This window comes from Centruroides vittatus, unplaced genomic scaffold, assembly GCF_030686945.1.
Source record: "Centruroides vittatus isolate TY-2023 unplaced genomic scaffold, ASM3068694v2 contig_2433, whole genome shotgun sequence".
NCBI classification, from domain to species: Eukaryota; Metazoa; Arthropoda; class Arachnida; order Scorpiones; family Buthidae; genus Centruroides; species Centruroides vittatus.
The window spans coordinates 8,763-32,496 of NW_027121533.1; the positions used below are offsets into that span (position 1 = coordinate 8,763).

Sequence of the window (23,734 nt, forward strand, 5' to 3'; positions counted from 1 at the left end):
GTCCTTTTTTCACAAGAAAGGCTTGTCTACTACAAGCACTTATTTGTTGATTAATAATAATATCTTTCAGCATTTCCCTTGCCAAATTTTGCATTGTTTGTTTGTACAGAATCTGTAAATTTCTTATCATTTGAACTTGTTGCACTCCTCATCTGTTGATGATATGATAGATTCCTTACATATTTTCAGTGTTGACCAACTTACCAAAACAATGGACTTACAATGGATGACTTGCCTGCTCTTTCTTGACATTATTTCCATTCCTGATTTTGTCTTGCCTTACAGATGTGTGATAGATAATCAATTTGTAGTAGAGACTTTACATTAATACATTTCTTGTTTTGGTCTGTATAACATAATTGATGAGCAAATTCACGTTTTTACAACTTCTTACCTACCATCTTAATTCCTGATTCTGCTTCATTTCCTTCCTCATTCAAGTCAGTGTGTGACAGATTATGTGAAATCATGCTATTTTCTGCCTTCTTGATAGTTCGACATGTGCCCGTGCTGCAGCAGCCTTGTCAACAGCTTGCTTTATGTTGATCTTTCTCTAGACATAGTTATCGATGTTGCAAAAAATGATCCTCAAGTCTTCTTTGGTATTTAGCCTGTACAGTGTGGATTATTCCAAGGTCAGCTATGCAAAGCTCTCAACTTGCATTTTTCCCAGATGGGACCAAAATCAAGTAGTTCTCATCTGACAGCTGAATTCTTTACTTCTTAAGTTTCATCTTTTAATCTAGTTTATTCAAGTATTTATTAAAAATGCTTTGCATCATCCAGGCTTGGCAGTTTGCAGTGTGTAGTTATATAGAACAGAGCATGCATTGTTCATACAAATGTTCTTGTTGATTTTGCAATGATTAAAGGCATCATCTTCTCAAAACCTATATCATGTGCAGTGGATATAAGTGATCATTCTTCATAGCCACATCGTTCTTAAGTTAAAAGGGAAGTGCCTCTTTCATGAAATAATGTTTTCAAGCCTGTTTCATCAGGATTGAAAATGTCATCTGTGCTGTATTTGAATATTGTATCTTGCCTGTAGGCTATGCACATGCTATGTGCAATAAAACATCAATTTTTTCTCTGCATATAGCTTTTGAAATAATTCCATACTTTTCACAAAATCATGTAAAAAGAAGGAACCGTTCATCGGACAGTGGCATGCTTGAACCTCTTGAAACCAGATGAAAGTAACTTTCTGCACATCCTCAAACTGTGTGCTATGCATTTTGTTCCTGTCGGACCCAATTATCCCTAGTAGTCATAGTCTATGATGGCGACATTCCTGTCTTGTAGTCTTAGAGGTCCAGTCACTGTTGTCATCCACTCTCTTATAGGTTTTCACCTTTGTTGTTCTTGGTACTTCCAGACTAATATGGTTAACAAAGAACCCAGTCCACCAACCACACCAGCCTTGACTTAAGGCATCTTCTAGACATGCCCCCTTTTGTGCAGTCATCTATGAAATTTCATAATTATTTTCATCTAGCCCATCCCAGTGTTTTGAGATATACTGGGAATGTTCAGTATAGTGAAAAACCTTTGGTACTCTGAAATTTATATTGACAGTTCTCAAGCCAATATATTATTTGTATATTTAACAGTAAAAAATAAGCAAATAAGCTCTCAAATACACTTTTTAATTTTCTTTAAAACTATATTATTTTATTTTAAACAAATACAACAAATCCAAAAATCTTTTTTATACCATATTGAACAATAACAAAAAAAGGAAGGATTCCAAAAAATGCAATAAAATGAAATTTGTGATTGCTATGACAACAAACTATTTAATCACATTAAATTACAAATATTATAAATGACAAGTATTAATTCCTTACAGATATAGTGAAATATAGTATGAAAATTTAAACAGAATGCTTCTTTATTTATCTAAAATATAAATTTTACAATACTTCATAATTAATAGTCTGTTTTTACAGTGATCTCTATTACATTAAATATGATATAGAAAATTTAAACCTAATTTTATTGTGTTTAATTAAAATAGGTATTATTCGAAAATAAAAATGAAGACTAAATCAAACTCTGAATGCCAGTTTTTACAAAATTTAAAATTAAAATGGTCCTAGGAATGCAAAAATATAGTTCACTGACCATTTGTAGAAGAAAATGTTGTGTGCTTTTTCCATAATGGAAATGTTTGTTAAAAGATTGCAGTGACAAAGTTCAATATCAACATTTTTTAAAGGATATTCCCATCATCGGTTACAGGTGTCGTAGAGTAGAAATATTAAAAAAATTTTTATCTGTGGAGCAGATAACCTGAACAATTAAAAAAAGCATTATTTAAAATTGTAGATTCTAAAATATGAATAAATGTAGTGATGATTTAAAATAAATGTAATCACTTCCAGCCACTTACCATTGAATCAATTGTCCACAAAGTAATTTTCATACATAGATGATACGTAGCTGCTCTAGTGGTACGTCAGAAGCCTACACGATGTCACATAACTCCCGGCTATAACTTCTCACAATCGGTTAAAGCTATTAAACATGTAAAAAGTAAAAAGTCAGAATCATCAATGTATTCCAGTTACATAGAAGAGTTGAAAAAACTAGCTATTTTTAATATGAAAGTAAAAGAACAAAAGTTAAAATTCTACTTAAGCTTCATTTTCATCAATTTATATCCATATTAATAAAAATTAAACCATTTACTAAGAGAAATAAAACAATTTCTTTAAAAGAAATGGTTTATTTAAAATTGTTACATTTTCTAAAATTTAACATTGTATTAAGCAAAAGTAAGAGTTAATTATAGCTTAGATAGAACTTCTGTTTATATAATTGACATTCTGGGTGTTAATGCAAGTAAATTAAGGGCAGTGGTGTGATTTGATTTGTGTAAAGCTGCAGATTTGAGTATTGCATGTTGTTAAGTTGTATACTTTAAGAATGAGCAATCGTGTTAAATTGCCTCAATTGAAAATAATACTCAATAAGGAAATATTACAAAAATTAGTTTTGTTTATTAATTATTTTGATAAATGTACGAACTGTAATAAATTAGTAATTTTTGTTGATTAACTTCAATTTTTCTTTCAAACTACATTATAATTAGAATGGGTACACAAATGCATTAAATTAGATTTGTGGTCCGTATATATTTGTAGTCAACAAATTCATTTGGATTTTTACAATTGTAAATTGCATAATCAACAGCGAACTAAATTGATATACCTTTGTACAAACATCATCTCACAAATAAAAATATTTAGTCAAGTGAAATCTTGATAAGTTAAAGCTTTATTTGTGTATATAAAATTGATTAGTTCTTAAAATGGGGAAGAAATTGTTTTTCATCACAATAATACAAGATAATATTCAAATATATTTACTATACAATCACACACAAAATTATAAATAATATATCACATATAATCATAATATAACATATAACAGCATATCATATATATAATATTAGAATTCACAATAAAATACATTATAATTAATAATATACAAGGAATGAAAAGGTACATAATTAATCAGTATAAGCTATACACCAACCAAAGCCGAATACAATCGGGCGAGAAATGGCTATAATACTAATAATTTAATAGGCAATTTATAGCTTATATATGATGGAAGAAGAGATCGGGCCGAAGGTCTGGGTAGCGTAACTGGTAACGTGTCTGCACGGATAGCAGAAGTTGCGGGTTCGAGTCTCGCTTCGGGCCGATTCTTTTCTTCCAGTAATTCTAAATTATTATTTAATTAATTGTAATTATTAAATTTATTAAGAGATGGTGCCTAACTTCTACCTCTAATGCCAAATTGTCTCTTCAATTATTAGTATTATAGCAATTTCTCGCCCGGTTATATTCGGCTTTAGTTGGTGTATAGCTTTACATGTATCGGGTGTAGTAAGGATGTTTGATCAGTATAAGAAAACATAAGTAATAACAAAACATTATTATTATATTATTATTGCCGAATTCCAAAAAGTAGTAATAAATTTAGGAAGATGGTTTTGATTTGGAATTAATCAATAGCAATATGATATTTGTATATATAAAACTGTTTAAGTATGTACTCTATTTGACTAATTGAAATAACAAGCTAAAAATTAATTTTTTTTAATGCTGTTATTAATAGATAGAAATTTTAAATTCTCATCAATAATTTTTCAACAATTTACATTAAGATATAACTCTTTGCCAATGTTTTTCTTAATGTTTATAATTTATCTTAATATCAAATAAATATAATTTGAAGGACTAATTTATTCTAAATGTTTTTTTCAGACTTTTGTAAGACCTAGAAAAAACTTATTCTCATCTGATTTGTATATGCTACAGAGAGAAGATTTTAGTGGAGGAAATCTTACAAATTTAAGTTTCCAATGGACTGAGTTTGTGGTATTTTAAACTTATTTTTTAATTTAAAAATATGTGTATTGTTGAAAAATAATACATGAATTGTAAACTTCTGGTTTTATTAATAAACTATTTTTTATAATTAAAATTGTAACTCTTGTTAATTTGAACGCCTGAATGAATAACATTACTTTTCAAGCATCATTAGACAATAATGAACTCTTAGACTGGGCAATAAAGGTTCTAAACTTTTATATATCATTTTTTTACTGCATCAATGTATCATAAATTAAAATGCCTTACCTTTCTGTTGTTGTGCTTATTAATTTTTTCAGCACAAGAAGTTTCCAAAATGATTGCAAGTGTCTTTGCAAAACGGATTACATTTGAAAATGATACTTCTTTCTAGAATAATTTAAGAATTTAATTATTAAGAATAGAAAAGATCGAGAAGATTGATTGATTGATTAATTAATTAAAGATCATCTCTTTAAACTAATTTTCTAATACAGGACGTTTATTGTCTCATTGAAAAGAATATAAGACAATATCCAAGCGAATATAATAATAATATATTATTATTAATCTGATGGTTTAATTCGATGATAAATGGAAGCAACCTTAAATACTTTTAATGAAAATTTAAATCTAAAAATACTTTTACATTTAATATTCTATCGAGAATTATTCAATTTTGATCCTTTATAAATCAAAAAATTTACGTTGTCTGTGTAATTCGGGTTTATGTAATTCAACTTGTTCGAAAAATGTCGAAATGGAGCGAAAAATAACTCGCAAATGCCGAAAAACTTTCTATTTCAAGATGGCGCCGGAGATACGAAATCGAACGAATTCGAATCGTGGAACGTTACAACAATTGCGTCACGCCTTACGTCATAAGATCTACGTCAGAATATTATCTAATTGCAAATGTTTTGTTTAAAATGCTAAAATAGTCCCCTTTTCGGTAAAATATCGTTATGAAATATTATAAATAAAATAATAATAAACGTATCCCGTATCCTCACAGGCAGCAAATCTAGGTTTAAAGCGTATCTAATTTAAATTAAGTTATTCAATTTTGATATCTTATTAATCGATAAATATAAAGTTACCTGCGTTACGCAAACTTTCGTTATTAAAATTCGTACGAAAAACGTCAAAATGGAGCGAAAAATAACTCGCAAATTCCGGAAAACTTTCTATTCCAAGATGGCGCCGGAGATACGAAATCGAACGAATTCGAATCGTGGAACGTTACAACAATTGCGTCACGCCTTACGTCATAAGATCTACGTCAGAATATTATCTAATTGCAAATGTTTTGTTTAAAATGCTAAAATAGTCCCCTTTTCGGTAAAATATCGTTATGAAATATAAAATAAAATAATATAAACGTATCCCGTATCCTCACAGGCAGCAAATCTAGGTTTAAAGCGTATCTAATTTAAATTAAGTTATTCAATTTTGATATCTTATTAATCGATAAATATAAAGTTACCTGCGTTACGCAAACTTTCGTTATTAAAATTCGTACGAAAAATGTCAAAATGGAGCGAAAAATAACTCGCAAATTCCGGAAAACTTTCTATTCCAAGATGGCGCCGGAGATACGAAATCGAACGAATTCGAATCGTGGAACGTTACAACAATTGCGTCACGCGTAACGTCATAAGTTCTACGTCATACATGTAATATTTCGAGTATTTTAATTGTATTTTTTTAACAATTTTTTTCTCGGATTCGGTAAAATATTTGTTAAATAGAAAACTTCGCAAAAAGAACATTTATTCGGATAAACGTAATAAAATCACTTAAAATAATTTCTAATACGTGTTAGTATCTATTTTCTCGATTCTAATGCCCATCTTTTTTGGACTTATTCTGATCTTCAAGATTAGGGTGCGCATTATAAGCCAGCACAAAGTCGACTGAAATGCTGCCTGGTTCCTCACAAGCGTCCAGACTCTGAACGAGCATTAATTTTAAATTATTCCGCTGCGGCAAACAGCGCCTATAGCGAACTTGTTTTGTGATATATTCTTGTCGTAATTACAAATTACAAATGCTTTATTCGTAATTACTATTAGTTAAAAATGAAAAGAGATTAAATGTTTAGATAGACACTTTACTTATAAATAAATGATTTCTCCATAAAAAAATACGATAATGTTTAGAACGGAATGCTTTAACTCGTAACGCAGAAAAAGTTCACAACGAATCGGAATTCGGATAGCTCGCGTTAGATCCTACCGGAAATTGCTAGAACGTTCCAACTGTATTTGCAGTAGAGACGACCGACCCGGAACGAAGAAACTCTCTTACGTGTAATTTGTATTTGTACGACAGAAAATTAGACACGCCGCACGTAGCCATGCGGAAAAGGCACTCGAGCCCAAGTCGTAACAAATGTTTCGTTCTAGAGCAATTTACCCTAACGTGTACGTCACATAAACGCAACGACGGCATTTAAAAGGGTTTCGTGCAAAGAAATTGCCAACGAGTCGACCGAAACACAAGACAAACGTACGAAGAAGCGAAACGTGCCCACAGCCCAACTCGCCATTCGGGACACGAACGTTTAAGTGGCACAAAGCATTGGCAGAGGGTTACGTAAGTGTGGAAGATCGACCTTGTGGAAAGAGACAAAGAGCCTAAGGAAAAGAATTTTTTGTGTCCAGCCTGTATAGACAACTGTTAAGTGTATTTGTATTACGTGTGTTTGCGGATAATTAAATTCTCGCAAAATAAGCAGTTGTAACTAATACATAAATTCAATGGAGAAGTCGGAGGTCAAAGGGCCAAATTTTTTACCTGTCCAAGGAACATCCCATGCTTCAGAATACGGTCTCCGTCCATCAGACAATGTTAGAGAGTATAATTTAGTTATAATTACGATAAGTCTACGATGGAATTCGTATTTAAAGTTAGTATTAAATAAGTTTTAATTCAATTTATATAAATAAGATATTTGCAAAATCCTTATTCTTTGACCGTGTTTATAAAATATAAATCAATTAAACATTATATAAATTAATTAATTACGAAAATAAACTTAATTTATCCTTTGCGTCCGTCGTTTTCGGCGCTTCGGTCGCTTTCCAATGTGGCGGCTCGTTTAAAAGTCGAAAGAGATGGTAATCAAAACGAAATAAAAGGCGATCCGGCCAGAATCTCCACATTAACGAAGTGAAATAAAGAAAGAAAGAAGAAGAAGAAGAATTCAAACGAAAAACACAAGCGACGGCAGATTTAAACGCAAATATGCAAAGTCCGAGCCGGCCGATGTCGTCTCCGAAAGTTGGACTAAGCGAAACGAAAATAAAATTTTACAGCTAGCTAAATTCTAATTAAAATCTTACCTGGTGTGATGTTGGCGTCCAAAAGTCTTCTTAAAACCACTTCGGGTAACAGAGAACACTGAAAAAAGGCAAAAAACACACCGAAAACAGGAGCAAAGAGCGCACACGTCCGTCCAGCAAGCGAAAAACGTGCAAAGTGACGCAAAATCGTGTTGCAACAATAGAAACGGCAATTGTTGCCGTTTCTATGGAGATTAGAAAGCGCCTAACGAATTCGAATGCGATTGACGTAATGGATTCTTTTTGAATTTTAAGGCTAAATATCTGCATTTTTTACGTTTCTAACCCCCGAATGACGACGGATTGGGATCGAGAGACTTCAATTTTGATATCTTATTAATCGATAAATACGAAGTTACCTGCGTTACGCAAACTTTCGTTATTAAAATTCGTACGAAAAATGTCAAAATGGAGCGAAAAATAACTCGCAAATTCCGGAAAACTTTCTATTCCAAGATGGCGCCGGAGATACGAAATCGAACGAATTCGAATCGTGGAACGTTACAACAATTGCGTCACGCCTTACGTCATAAGATCTACATTGAAGTGACCAAACACCTTAAGTTGCTGAGAAAAGATCTACGTCAGAATATTATCTAATTGCAAATGTTTTGTTTAATATCCACTATGTGGACCAATATCTCATCTATAGTCATGTTCTTAGGAACATCCTTTATCACCACACGTGGCCGATGTTTAGCCGGCTGTTCAATTTTAAGGCAAGTGCCCTGCAATTTAGTATTATTCACAACCTTACCTAAATCACCTTTGGAAGCCAGGGTTACAACAATACCTGAGCTTCTCATCTTACGTATACTACTAATTCTCACCTTATCTTTCCTTGGATCTATATTCTTAAGAAAGTTTTCCTTTATGGTATCACTATTCATTTTATTATCATTGTCGCGGACTAACAATACCGCTTCATCTTTAGCAACAGTACTTTTAATGGGTCCCTGAGTCTTACCAGTGCTCGGGACACTAACACTAGCCACTTGGCTATAACTGGGTTTCACCTTATACTTTTTATCAAGTTCTTTCGTCACCTCATTCACTGTTTTTATTTTAACCTTTAATACTTCTTTTTCAGTAACCAAGTTTTGCACTATTTTTTGTGCTTCAGTCATAAAATCTAATATTTTACCTGCCATAACACCAGTAATACGACTATTTTTGTCGTAACACAATTTACTTAATTCCTGCATTATAATATTCATTCTATCATTTTCATTACCTTTATTATTATCATTCATTTTATCACCATTGCTTACCTGAATGTCGATGACCGAGTCCGAAGATCTACGGCCAGACATCTCTTTCCATCGTCACTACCTCCCACCTTACCTTTAGGTTTAATTAATTTAGTTGAATCCATGCATGTTGGATGTACTGGGGGGAGAAACGATCGACCATGACCATACCTAGCCCCCCTGCGCCGTGGCAAAGCTAATTACGACAGGGTTTCGCCAGGTCACCTGAAGGGATCGTTAACGACACCAAGATTTGTCAGTCGCCTAGGTGCCATCCAGCCCTCAGCACGATGCCTCCCACCTTGGCTTAAGCGACTGCCGCCGCATACTTCGCTTCTCGAGTGTGTCTCCCGAGACATGACCTACGACCATGCCTCCAGCTACACACCCAGTACTAGGCCCCCCCCGCCTTGTCAAGGCGCATGCGGCCGACGATTATATTAGGGGGCGGTAGGGGGCGTACAACTAAAAATTGGGTTTCAAATATAAGTTACGTAGTTATATTATTGGTCAAAATTGTAAAAAGCAGTACCGTAACAATTCCCCCCCCCCGCAATCCAGGGGCCAAGCAAGTTTTGAGACTCACAATCGGTAGAAATTTTTATGTTCGTTGCACTTGAATAACTTATGTTTATTAGACAAAATTGCGTTGGTTAGATAAAAATTAACGAACCAAATTCACTACATTGATTCAGAGCAGCAGTTCCCATACCTTTTGATATGCATACCCTGTGGCAGCCATTTTCTTAAGTATTTTTCCATTTCGCATTTTTGCTAGTTGTATTTCGTATCATCGACAAACGAAAGTGCCATGGTCAATTATATAGCAGTGTACAATTAAATGTAAAAGACATTTTTGTTAGAGCGAAAATTTTTGAAGGAAAAACATAGATAAATGTGATAAAATTATAATTACATTTTATTTAAGACTAAGCATCCAATGACGTAGCGTGGTCAAAAACCTTAATGTAGCACCGGAATACAATACATTAGCTACTATTTATTATTACTGTATTATTATTATTATTTTTGCATACTCTTAACTCTTTCCGCTCTGTGTGCACTAAAAGGGCCTCGTTTTAGCCGGCCCATTATGGGTTCGGCCAGGTGCACAATGAAGTGAAGGACGGAGTCCGGTATATGGTTTATAGTAAGCTTAAAAAAGCAACTGCTCTAGAGTCAGCAAATGTTAAAGAAGATTTGATTTCAAATGCTGCTAGAAATTTTCATTTCTGCTAGTCTGATGGAAGAAAGGAAGAAAGATTTAAAATATATATGTATATATTCTATTGATGGCGTGAAAGTAAGGTGCAAATTTGCTGCCCTGATCCACACGTCACATCTTCCCGTTACTAATAAATAAAGAACTGAAGTACAGTTCTGACGCAATCGACACTCTCGTCAGCGATACACTTTCCAAACATTAATTTACGATGCCATGTTCCATAAAAATTTCAAACGTAAAAAAAGTATAAATTATTATCAATTTTCATATTTTTATAAATATTAAATATAAAAATCCTACTTTTATAACAACAGATATTTTTACCGCCAGGTACAAGGCCGTCTAGATGATACATCTAGACGGCCTTGCCAGGTATCGTTTACGTAATGAATTTTCCAATATAAAATATGATTTATAACAACTTTTTTCTAGAACCTTTTAGAAATTATTAAATATATTTTAATTATTTGATATTAAATATTTCTTAAAATTGTTTAATAAAATTTCATTTTTTAACGACGAAAATAAAAAAAAATCTATTTAAAATGTATATATATATCGCGACGCCAGAGGGCGACGTTGTTAATGATGACTGTCTTTATTCTCAAAGCAGTTCTTTAGCATCTAACATGGGTTCGAGTTACTGGATGTGGCTGATAGGTCTTCAGCTACTAACAATAGTTTTCCACGTTTTAGCTGGGTAAATTCTTATATTTAACTCAATTAATTTTTATTAAAATAAGTTTAAGTCTAATATATATAAATTTTCATTCATTCAGTTGCTTCTCAGTTTTAATATTAAATGTAATAGAATTTGTCTAATTCGTATAATAATTTGTGTATAACATTAAAAGATTAATGCTTATTCGTTACAGAATTAATCTTTGCCTGTTGGTCAATGTATATTTATCCTGTTTTACATGTCTTTTATGTTCTTTATTTATGCTGTATATCATGTGCTTCTTTAAAACAACATAGACAAACACCCGTTACTTTAATTACATACGTTAGAAGGTAACTGAGGTGCAGTGTCAAAACCGACACGTCGATATCTACCTGGTGAGGAGTGACGGGGCTAAAACGGGTTGGACGGATGATGGTCGCCGATAGTGAAAAAGGTTCGGTTGCCAATTGACTCGTAAAGAAAGACCGAGTGATTTTTTTGAGCTGTGCTGCAAAGTGTATGTGAACAAAGCGAATGAAACTGATCCATCCCTGGCACAGTTTTACACAAAAGAAAATGTTTTCAATTGTGTTAAATGGGAATTGTCTGGCTAACTGACTGTAGTTTGTGTGTGGCTGTTAAAAACGAGGGGATTGTCGTCCACGTATTAAGAAGGTGACGTAAGAGAGAGATGAAAGCAAAAGGATTGTAAAATTAAAATTTGTAGATTGACTTCTTTGCAGGGGAAGGAATCTGTCACAAAAGTTTACAGCAGTATTTTTTAAAATGTTACTCACAAAAGCCTTTAATCGGTACAATATCATACATACAATATCAATCACTACAAGTGTTTTCAAAACCCCTCCTGGGGACTTAAAGCAGACTTATCGAAAGCTAGATTGATTGTCACCACAACACGCATAGACCATATCAAATGGTTGGAGCAGATGGAGATTTATAAGGTTTACAGTACTTCCTCATCCATCAATTCTAGAGATGAGATCATTCTTTCCTTGGCTTGGCAGGCCCTAATGCATACAGAGCTTTAACAGTATCTTTTACATAAAGGATGGTTTGTGGAGGAGCTAGGGAAGCATTTACGATTTGTTTCCCGGGATGCCATGTGACGTAGATATTTTTAAAAATAACATTCAGCCTTATGTAAAACTTCGACGTTCGATGCTGTTTGGCACGTGATTTGGTTCCTTTTTTCATCTTTGGAAATCGTACCAGTTAATTTTTACCTGAAGAAGGAACCCAGGAGGAGTTTTGAAAACGTTTGTAGTGACTGATATTGTATGTTATGCACCGGTTAAAGGTTTTTGTGAGTAATATTTTATTTTATACACCCCGGTGTGTGGTTGTTCATTAGCAGTATTTTTTCTTGTGGATTTGTAAATTTCTAACTGTTCCAGATATCTAAGGCTATATAGGTGGTGTGCCCAGTTGAAATGTATATCTATGTTGAGGTAGAGGTTGCTAAAGCAGTGTTAGCCAGTCTTTTCATGATGGAAGTGTATGTACATGTAATAAATAAAAGAAACGCCATCTTTTGGTGTTACACACTATAATAATTTCATAAAAGCAGCTGTGTTAATACTTTTGATACTATGTCGGTGTCATCTTCGGATGAAGAATAAAGTATATGAAATCTAGATATAAAAGTTTTTTAAAAAATACATTAATATAGTCTTAAAAAGAGCACGTATTTGAATAATCAGACATTAGGAAAATGAAAGAAGAAAATCTTAATGTGAAAGAATTTTAAACATTATGTATGAATTAAGAACAACAACATTAAGAATTCATATATACCTTCTTTGCCTGAAGATGTCATTGATAGTGTCAAAAATACTAGTATGGCTGCTTTTATGAAATGATTAAAATTGTAATGTCAAAAGACTGTATTTCTTTTATTAGTTGTATAAATTTTTGGCATTGAATGTGTCTTTTCCAATTTTGAGAGTATTCAGAGTGAGCATATTTATACAATATTTAAGATTGATAATGAACTTTCACTACCAGCAGCTGATTGGAGAATCAAAATAGTTGTGGTGTATACATATAATTTAAAGAATATATGTTAATTTCATTTGCATTCTTTAAATGTTCAATATCTTAACTTACTTCATTATACAAAATAACAATTTTTCTTACGTAAATGTGTTGTATGAAGTCATCATGTCATAAGAGTAAAATTAGAATGGCTAATGAACAGTGAGAATTACTATAGAAAGAACAATTTGCTAAGAATAGTATTACATGATGTTTACCATCACTGGCATAGGATTTTGAAGATACATCTGGCCTAATCAAACATCTTTACTACACCCGATACATGTAAAGCTATACACCAACCAAAACCGAATAAAATCTTTCGGCTTTGGTTGGTGTATAGCTTTACATCTGGCCTCTGCTGTTGTATTGTTATAAAATCTGGATTATCACACAAAATTGAGAGGAAAATCAATGCTGTTGATTGCTGGTTCTACTGCCGCATACTAAAAGATCAGCTGGATAGAAAGATTCCAAATGAAGTCTGGAGTGAAGCCAAGACAAACCCTTCACTATTGCTTACTTTCAAAGCAAGAAAATTAGCATTTGCTGGTCATGTTTTAAGAATGTCATTTGGTGAGAATTCTCTCTTAACATTAGAAGGCTTTGCTGCAAGATACCCAAAAATTGAGAGACTGTAGAAAACCTCCTTTAGTAATGTGAAGATCCAAACCATCATCCCTAAATATCAAGCTAAAAAGGGTGGCAAAAGGTAGCAATGTGGTGCAGAATGGTAGCCTAACTTTGCAATAGAGTTGGCATCTTATGATGATGATAACCATTAAATATCAAAAAAAATATATAATCTGTTGAAGTAAATGATTTTCTAAAGCAGGAAAATTCAGTTGGGATTGAATGACTTGTAGTGAGTCTGAAAAGGGGATGTTACTGAAAGTAAAGTATATTTTATTAAAAGTGAATTCTGCCAAGATTTGCCTTCCGACTGGCGTTTCCAATCAAGAATGAGAATAAGTAGACCATTTAAAAGAATTAGAGAACAGACAAAATAAATATCTATGCATAATTTGAATTAAAAAGGCAGACTGTATATTTCACAATATAAAAATGTAGAAGAAACTTCCATCATGTCCAATCATCAGGAACAAAAGAGTCTACAATTTTTATGCAATCGTCAGCAATTGATCAACGGTTACATACAGGGAGGCTTCCATAAATTATGTAACATGAAGGAGACTATATCAAACACATAGCATACATCATGTAACTGTACAGTGTGTGTTTGAGGTTACAGATTTTTGTTCATGATGATGATCGATTTGAATTTTCTTCCTGTCTGCATAATGTAAATTACCTAGTCAACTAAAAATTGATGGCTCATATTTGCATGTTTTAAAGCTGGATGAAAATAGAACCAATTAATATCTTTTTTTCCAACAGGTGAATGGTACAACTTGTCCACCTGTGTTTAATAAATCTGGACTTTATTAAACACAGGAGGTCAAATGGAAAAAGTAAATTGGAATTTTGTTTTATGGTTTTGATAGAGAAAAATTGGTTTTCAAGATGTAACATTACTAAGGAACTGTATTCTGTTTATGGTCAAGTCTTGATTTCAAAAACTAGCAACAGTGATAGTTCTTATTCTTATAGCATTAAATAATTTTATAGGGATAGAGTGAATAGTATTACAATGCACTATGAGAGATAGTAGGGTAAAAAAATCATTAAAAAAAATGGCATTACGTAATGTAGAAGCTCCCTTGTTTAGTGTTTGTTTATTTTTGACTCTTTGTTGGTGAATTAGATGGTCGTTTATTTATTTATTTTTTTAAATCATGCTCATCGTGGTTGGTCGGGTCCATAGTGAAGGTGACTAGTGGTGAGGGAAGAGACCCAACAAATACAAGACAGGCCATATATTACAAATACCATTTTCTACCTGGAACAAACAGAAGCTTCCAAGTCGATAGGGTAGAAGCCCATGTCTTGTCGAGTATTTTTCTACGATTTGTTGTTTTGACTGTTCTCAAGTTGTTACTTACACTGTAACACACATTTGATATACTTTGTATTAGCTATTACTTTTATAATGAATTATTGTTGTTTTTCTAAATAATCGTTGAAAATTAACAGGATATTAAATAACACCCATTGCTAATAATTACTATGCATTTAATTTACAGAAAAGTGTTTGCTAGAACAAACTATCCCAATATATTGATATATATCATGCCTGTGGGATGTATATTAGCCAAGCAATCAGTGCTCCATGGTGCAAGTATGTAATTGGAATTTAAAATCAGTATACAGTGAAACCTTGCTTAACGAGCATAATTCGTTCCAGAGTCTTGCTCGTAATGCGAAACACTCGTTAAGCGAAATAATTTTTCCCATAGAAATTAATGTAAAATACGATAATGCATTCCACACCGAAAAAATGCTCAAATGTTTTATGTATAACGTTTATTTACAATATACACTGTTAAGGAGCATGAATCATCATCATCATCTTTTCTTCTAGTGCGGAATGAACCATCCTGGAATGAGAATTCAATTTGCAGAAACAAAAAAAAAACACAGCTAATATGTTTGATAAACACTCCAAATAATATGTCAAATTCTTGGGTTATGTAAAGGCTATAATTAAATATTAGAAATTAATTAATTTGACTAGATGTAGGCAGTTACGCTTCTATCTGGTATTAAATTTAATAATTATAAATAGTTAATTTTTAATTCAGACATTTCTAAAATTTAATGACCCAAGAATTTTGCATATTGGCATATTTATTATATAACAGGCTATGGTTGTTGATGTTTATAAGTAATGTATGTGAATAAGTTTGGAAAAATGTGCGATCACAAGCGACGCTAAGATGCTAGCGGAACGAGTGCTAAACACAGACTGAGGAGCATGACGCATGTGCAGTGCACAATTTGGGACTTCCCCTCTCCTCGTCACTCGTTATGCGAAAGATCACTCGTTAAGTGAGGCAAATTTTTACAATTTGTTTTGTTCATTATGCAAAATACTCGTACGAGGTGCTTGTGAAGCGAGGTTCTACTGTATAACGTTTCCCATTGCATAACCTGCTCTCCTTTCAAACCATCTTTTACATGTAGATAATGCAGTTTATACATACAAAAATACTTCGGAACAATTTATACAGTAAGCTGAAATTTTAAAAAGTTAGATTGTAAAATCACTAATAGTAAAAAAGCAGTAAAAGTTTCCAAATTCAGACTACACGATACAGTAATTATATTTACCAGCAGCAAAATTGTTAAGTTTGAAAGGAAAAAAAAAAACTTAGAAGTCATTGTATAATAATTCATTTATTTACCAAGTGTTCAATCTGAGAATTTAATACAGTAAGCTATATGTTTTATGTCTCCTCCCCATTTACAAGATGAAATATTGACTGAGTGTTGACCATTCAAAATATTTTACTTACAAGATTGAAATGCTCTTGTACTTTGATTAGATGGATTATAAGTTCCAGTCTAAAAACACTTGTAACAATTAGTGTAAAAGTTTTTGACTATCAGAAATAATGGAACCAGATTTTGATTTAAGAGAGGTATTTGGGAATGAGGGATGCTCACACATTGAGACCTTATTATTTGTTTAACAAGTTTTAAACATTAAATGACAAATTAATGAGATTTTACTATATTTTGCATGCTTATATGATTCACTTCTTACTTCATACATTGAATCCGTTGAGTACTTAAGACCAGTGTTTTCCAACTATTTTTAAATGGAAACCTACAGCATATTGTTTTTTAGCAAGAACAATATCACAATTGACAAAGTATTATATTGTCAAAGAAGTTCATGTCTAGATAGTTGCCTAATCATACACTAATCTCATTATAACCTTTTGTTTGTTCAGTTGGATAGAAGTTTTAAGTTTAGGGTGATCTGTTTAAGTATTCTTTTATTTATAAACTAGACCGTGGGACATAAATACACCATGCACTTGTTATTCTAGACATTCCTTGCACAGAGGTGTGCCAGATTGCTGAGATCGTAGGCCTAAAGACAATGATGTGGCCTTTTGCCCTTCAGTAAAGATTCTTTTGGGGGCAAGTCGTCATCTGTAGGGGTATGCTAGATAATTGAGAAGCAGAGTAGCAAGAGTGTACTGTGGTTTTTCTTTAACTAAATTTATTGGGATTCTTGGTAACTTCCAAAACTTCCAAGAGATCCTTACAATCTTATAGAATTTGGTGGAAAATACTGGGCGCATTGCCTCGTAAAGTGGCTTTAATCTGAATTCTAGTTTTTTAATAATAGAGTATTGCTATGATTTTCAATATATTCTATTTGGACCCATAAGCTAATATGTAAAATTTCAAAAGTTACATAAAATAGTAAGTTTTGGGTGAGCAGTAGAAGATTGGCCTAATTTTCAAATCCTATTTTCTGAAAAACAATGGTTTTATAATTAGCTACGTATAGCTCGATACCCACAATATTAATGTTTGATTTTTAATTCAACAAACTATATGGTGTGTGGCAGAAAAACTTGACTATTTTAAACCTATATAACCAGTGAGATTTAATACTAAACGTAATTTATTAATACCAAACTGATTATCATTAAATGTCATTTTATTACACATAGAGTACTAATTCTTTATTTTCTTAATCTTTTTAGTTATTAATTATGCAGTAGTACACAGCCCATACGGGGGTGCACTTCCTTGTAGAGCAGCTAAATAAGCAAGCCGATGACATAGTTCATTTCATATGAAACAATCTGTGTCATTGGTTTGCTTACTTAGCTGCTTGATAAGGAAACTCATCCATAGTGTCAAATTTTGAGAACTTAAGTTTCGAACAGTTACGTACGGACAAAATATTAATTCATATTAAAGACTAGACTCAATGTTACGAGACCGACTAATATATGTTGTTGTTCGCGTTAAGTTGCAGAAATGTAGGATGCATTTATTGTATTTACAAGATTGATTAGAGTAATTACATCATGTCAGTTTGTATGTAGCTCATGTTTAGTTGATAAAAACGTAGCTTGCCATCTGTATAAAGATTAACCACGTGAGTAAAAACATCTGTTTTGGTTTAGTATCATATATTCACCGATATCAAATCCTTAATTATATTAAGTGAAAAACTTTTTGTTATCGAGGGCAGTGGTATATCGTCATTGCTTTCGGTTAGTTTAAATTATCGTTCGTTAGAAATATTTTCATTCGGCAGCGTTTCATTAATCTATAAATTAGCAGATCACTTGTCTGTCGATTGCCAGTACCCTAAAAAAGTATTGGCAAAGTATGAATCGTATAAATGGGAATAATATATTAACAAATTCCCATTTGTGTTAATTATGTTAATTTTATGTTAAATACGCTAAATGAATAACGAGATAAATGCTTTTTTTTCAGAAATTTATAACATAAATACTATTAAACTTTCTGTTTATCATCGTAAACGTTTATTATATGAATTTTATTCGGATGTTAAGTAGATAAGACTTGAAAGTACAGCATTATAAATTTTTTAGAGAAAGTGTATACAAGAGCATTCTTTTTATCTTGCTACAGAAAGCTGTTTAGAATATTAAACTTTAGAATTCGCCTAATTATAATAATTTATTAGGCACAGTTTGTTTTCTGTCTGAACGTGAATTAGTTTTGCTAGTTACAGATAGTGTCATTGAGTTGCCAGTTAGACTTGCAGGGGTTCTTATTGATTTTTATTACATTTTTAATTTCCTCATCTTATATTGTGTAAAATGACAAAATTTAATCAATCGACTGATCAAATTTTGAGATAAAACTCAATTCTATAAACCACATAGAAGTGGTTTTACTAATGTTACATCTCACGTACGTAAAGTAGGATGTTTTTTGTTAGTGAGATGAAGTATTTGAATGCCAAAGCTGTGCTAGTTGGCGAAACCTATATATAATTTATTTAACGCCATAAAATTTAGTATAACCAGTCATTATATACTAAAGTTTAATTCTTATATATTATTCAGGAGAGATTTTTATTCTATTCTTGGGGTACCTCGCACTGCAACTTTAAATCAAATAAAGAAAGCTTACAGACAGCTTGCTAAAGAATTACATCCAGATAAAAATAAGGATGATCCCAAAGCGCAGGATAAATTTTCAGATTTAGGAGCTGCTTATGAGGTACAATAGTTTTTACTGAAAATACATTTGAATAAATTGGAATACTGTGTCTACATTTCAATTTTAAAATGGTTTTCTATGATTTACAGGTATTATCAGATCCTGATAAAAGAAAAACGTATGATCAGTTTGGTGAGGAAGGTTTAAAAAATGATGCCTTTGGTGGAGGAAATGATCCTTTTGCAAGGTAAATGCTATAAAATTGTTTTCACTCATTGAATTTAAAATAATTCTTGTGTGTACAACTACTATTGTATATATAATGTATAATATAATGATTATACAACTGTAAAATAAAATTTAATAAAGAATAATCTATGGTAGGTATGACAAAAGAAAATATAATTTTAAGTACAAATTTATAAAACCTATATCATGTACTATGTTCCTCAGTTCTAAATAATCACATATTTAATTTTTCCCCAAATAAAGTCAATAATCTGTTTGAAAACAAGTTCAGTCCATGGATTTGACTTGTTCTGGTTAAGATTGAAATTTTTATCTCTCAAATATATTCCCTGCAAGCACTAGATTTTGTACAATTATTTGCAATCAACATAGATCTACATAATATGAAGAATAGCCTGAGTGTACAACACAGAACTCAAGTACGTGTTAGTTTATTTGCTCTCCGGAAAACTTTACAAAATGGACTAAACTTATTTTGGGAAAGAGCTCTTCAGTTATGGGTTATTCCAGAGTTTGCAGCGTTTCCTGCAACGGTGGCAGTTTGATACGGAGCAGGCATTAACTATTCTGAGTTTTTTGCCTCTAAGACTAAGGACCAATATTGTAGGCAAATCACTCTACTAGCTGACGTATGGGTAAAAGTTATTCGGTGTAATGGTTTATATTTTGCTGAATAAAGTCTGTTTCCATTCTGTATATGGTGTGCTGTTCTAATCATGTGTTAAATAGTCAAACCTACGGAACAGCCTAGTATAACATTTCTAATACTTCAATTAACTTTGTTATATGTGACATTTGTAATGTTTATGTTGTGATAGGAAAGTTCAAATGAAAATATTTAATTTTTATATTTATTTGTCTTACTTTTTTTATAGTTTCTTTGGTGATTTTGCCTTCTTCGGTGGTTCACAACGTTCAGATTCCCAAGAGATTCCAAGAGGAGCTGATCTGGTTATGAATCTCTGGGTAACGCTAGAAGAATTATACTCTGGAAATTTTGTTGAGGTAAAATAAATACTAAAGAAAGTTTTTAAATAAAATTTTCTGTATTTTAATTGTTCTATATGATTATAAAAATTAAGCTTGTTAAGGTTATCTTTTAAAAGTGAATTCAAATTTAGGTTATTAGGAATAAACCAGTAATGAAATCTGCTAGTGGAACCCGAAAATGCAATTGCAGACAAGAGATGGTTACAAGACAGTTAGGACCAGGAAGGTTTCAAATGATGCAACAAACTGTGTGTGATGAGTGTCCTAATGTAAAGTAAGTTTACTTTTTTTTTACATTAACTTTTTTAATAAGTCCAGAAATTTTATTATATTAATATTAATACCATTAAACTATTAATTGTAATCATCAAAGTCAAAATAAACATTTTTTTATACATACATTAGGCGTATATGTTAGTCTTATTTATAAATTATCACACTCTCTTATGCAGATCACTCCTGCTCACATTAGTTTGGATATGGAAGAGTTACTGTATTTCCTATATTATGTAATGAAAAGTTTTGCAAGAATGATACGCTTAATACAGTAAAATCCAGTTATACATCAAAAGTTTGCAAATAAACTAAACTACTATACACCTAGCAACTATACTACAAGTACACTCTTCACACAGTCATAGAAAAAAATATATACTATGACAGACAGAATCACAAGACTAATCACGGACAAAACGGTCTGTCATCACAGACCAGACATTCATTGACAAAATAAACAAACTCGCATTCATCAGACGTGGCATTCAAAACATCAACAAACTACAAAATACATATGCTGAAAAAATTAGTAAATACTCCGAACGTACCCATAACGTAAAGCATCAATGGAGAATGGATAAGGAGGTACTTATTGTGCCTGTAATCCTTTCTTGTTGAATGTTCTGTGTGCTTTCTTGCACAGGCAACATTCAACATACACAAAAGTCTAGAAACATTAATATTTCTCAGCAGCACGTATATCGCACTACAGAAAATTGCTATACTAAACATATTAATAGCTTATTCTATAGTTATGCTTAATGCTAATGCTGGACCAATGACCTTTGTGCAGTATAGCATTAGGCAATGCTAAATAAGCAAAGTATTATGCATTTCATCAATAACACACAAATTATTATTAATCCAAAAAATAAATTTTTCTTACTAGACTTGTAAATGAAGAAAGGTTATTAGAAATAGAAGTTGAACCAGGAATGAAGGATGAACAAGAACAGAGATTTGTAGCAGAAGGTGATTATAAGTTTTTTTTATATTTTAAGATGAGATGATACAAGAGGCTTTTTAACTTATTGTTTATTTTTTAAAATTGTAAATAATCCCTTACTCTTGCAATGCCAAAATCTATTAAGATACTATATATTAAGTAAAATCTGAGACTAGATGCATCCACGTATCCGCCATTGTAAAATTCAAATTGAAAATCTTTAAAGGATAAATGTTTTTAATTAATAATATAAAATAATAGGGCTTGTGGCTTAATTTGGTCTGCCATAAGAAAAACAAAAAAGTACTTGGTGGAGACTGAAAAAATTGGCAGTTTGAGCTCTCTCTTGATTTGATTGTGATGAAAGGCTGTTCTTAATTGATGGAGCAATTAATGGAATTAACCGGATTACCATTTAGTTTCAATAATGAAACATTTCAGCCTACTAGAGAAATGATTGCCAGAGTCATTTGTACCTATACTTTGAGTCATAAGTAATACAATTAATTATTGTAAATGTTTCAATAGCAACTGTGAGCTCTTCCATTTCTTAGAAGCAGTAGACATAAGGCTACAGCTCTGATTTCATTTATTTTTCCAAGTGGTGGTACAGATTTATCATTTTTTTTAGTATTCTATATAATTACATTGTGAAAGAAAAAATTATTTAAATTATCTTTACTAGAATGTAATATATAAGAGAACTAATTACAGTAGATTCTCAATAGTTTGAGTTGATCAGGAATGAGATAATCTAGAGTATCAAAAACTCAAAATTTACAGAACCCGTATACAATGAAAAACAATAATAGCATTACATCTGTTATATTAAAAATCACTTTAGTAATGATAACAATGAAGATGGATTGTGCTTAAAATACATGATGTCCCGTACAATACAGGGCAAGCATCAACCATAACATTTCACAAATGCAAGAAATTGAAAGCTGACATCAGACTTTTAGACGTGTTTACAATTTCGTTGTGTGCCGTCTCATCACGCACTTATTTTGAATTACCCAAATATGTGAATTTTTACATGTTTTGGTCGAGCACGTCGACTCGAAAGTGGTAGTGCCTCAGACTATATGGAACTTCAAATCATTGAGACTCTATTGTAATTAAATTCACCATCTGTTAAACTTTATATATATACATAAAAAAGTTTTATTTTAATAGGAGAACCTCATATTGATGGAGAACCTGGTGATTTAAGGGTTAGAATAAAAACGTTACCGTAAGAATGAAATTTATCAAAAAGTCAGTTTTGTATTTTTAGTAATATGTTGGAAGTATTTTAAAATATTTATCTTTTTCAGGCATTCCATATTCGAAAGAAAAGATGATGATCTTTATACAAATGTCACAATTTCTTTAACCGACGCACTCAATGGATTCAAGATGGAAATAGTTCATTTAGACGGACACAAAGTACGTAATTTATTTTTAGTTACTTGAAATCGACAAAGGTAAAATTTTTGTTTCTGCGTTTAGGTGCAAATTTCTCGCGATAAAATTACATGGCCGGGAGCAAGAATAAGGAAGAAGGGAGAAGGAATGCCGAATTATGAAAACAACAACCTTCACGGTACTTTATACATAACGTTCGACGTAGATTTTCCCAAGGGGGAATTAGACAATGAAGCAAAAGAAGGTAATAACAAATTACTCTGCTTAGTATAATTAATTACAAATGTAAAAATAAGTGACCAATGCTCATTTTCAGCTGTGCGTAAGATACTAAACGAAGAATCTAAGACTAAAGTTTATAATGGTCTAAGAGGTTATTAATAGCATTAATATTTAGTACCATTGAGAACGATGTAAAGGGAGGCCAAAATTTCATATTTCTTTGAATTCCTCAATTCGGCCGAAGGTCTGTCGTCCTCCGCAACAGGTTAACTCCATCACATTTAAGTACATTCTCCATCTCGATTACGTATGCAAGAAAGAATCCATATTTTTAACGTTTGATTTTGTACAAGGAACATTTTTATTCTTTTTGTCTCGTTACATTTGTATTTTAAAACAAATATGTATGTTGTTTTCAAACAAAGACAATTTCGTGCGTTCGGAAAAAATGCATTTGTAAATTTATTTCACTTTGGTTTGATAAAAGTCAAATAAAATTGACAATCCACTCCGCGGTCTCCAAAACCGTAATCTTGTGTTCGTTCGGTTACAAAAACATCAAGCATTGTTTTGATATTGGCATAACTGCATTTATGCCATTACTAAACTGACAACCACGGCTTAAAATATTAAATAAAATGATCATTTATTTAAATCAAAAGAA

At 31.9% G+C, this 23,734-nt stretch overlaps 1 protein-coding gene and 2 long non-coding RNA genes across 3 annotated transcripts; 2 read left to right on the forward strand and 1 right to left on the reverse strand.

The window, feature by feature from the left end:
* The first annotated feature begins 723 nt into the window (after positions 1-723).
* Positions 724-1,097, forward strand: LOC136971297 (uncharacterized). The gene is made up of 2 exons (XR_010880135.1): positions 724-801; positions 989-1,097. It is a non-coding gene; the product is annotated as an uncharacterized lncRNA (long non-coding RNA).
* Positions 1,098-2,199: 1,102 nt separating this feature from the next.
* LOC136971298 (uncharacterized) lies at positions 2,200-4,750 on the reverse strand. Its single transcript, XR_010880136.1, has 3 exons — positions 4,656-4,750; positions 2,396-2,520; positions 2,200-2,295 (listed from the first exon to the last, which is right to left on the reverse strand). It is a non-coding gene; the product is annotated as an uncharacterized lncRNA (long non-coding RNA).
* A 6,029-nt stretch (positions 4,751-10,779) lies between these two features.
* Positions 10,780-23,734, forward strand: shv (DnaJ homolog shv). The gene is made up of 10 exons (XM_067265736.1): positions 10,780-10,889; positions 18,881-19,037; positions 19,127-19,224; positions 20,102-20,231; positions 20,348-20,490; positions 21,382-21,464; positions 22,618-22,675; positions 22,758-22,869; positions 22,933-23,092; positions 23,165-23,734. Exons 1-10 carry the CDS (start codon positions 10,819-10,821, stop codon positions 23,227-23,229), a joined length of 1,077 nt encoding a protein of 358 aa, XP_067121837.1. The 5' UTR covers positions 10,780-10,818; the 3' UTR covers positions 23,230-23,734.

What these genes read in the sequence shown, in the direction of transcription:
- shv (XM_067265736.1), top strand. Translation starts at nt 10,819, where the DNA reads ATGGGTTCGAGTTACTGGATGTGGCTGATAGGTCTTCAGCTACTAACA. An exon ending in GTTTTCCACGTTTTAGCTGG is followed by an intron (nt 10,890 to 18,880) that starts GTAAATTCTTAT and finishes TATATTATTCAG; the next exon opens with GAGAGATTTTTATTCTATTC. An exon ending in GATGAGTGTCCTAATGTAAA is followed by an intron (nt 20,491 to 21,381) that starts GTAAGTTTACTT and finishes TTTTCTTACTAG; the next exon opens with ACTTGTAAATGAAGAAAGGT.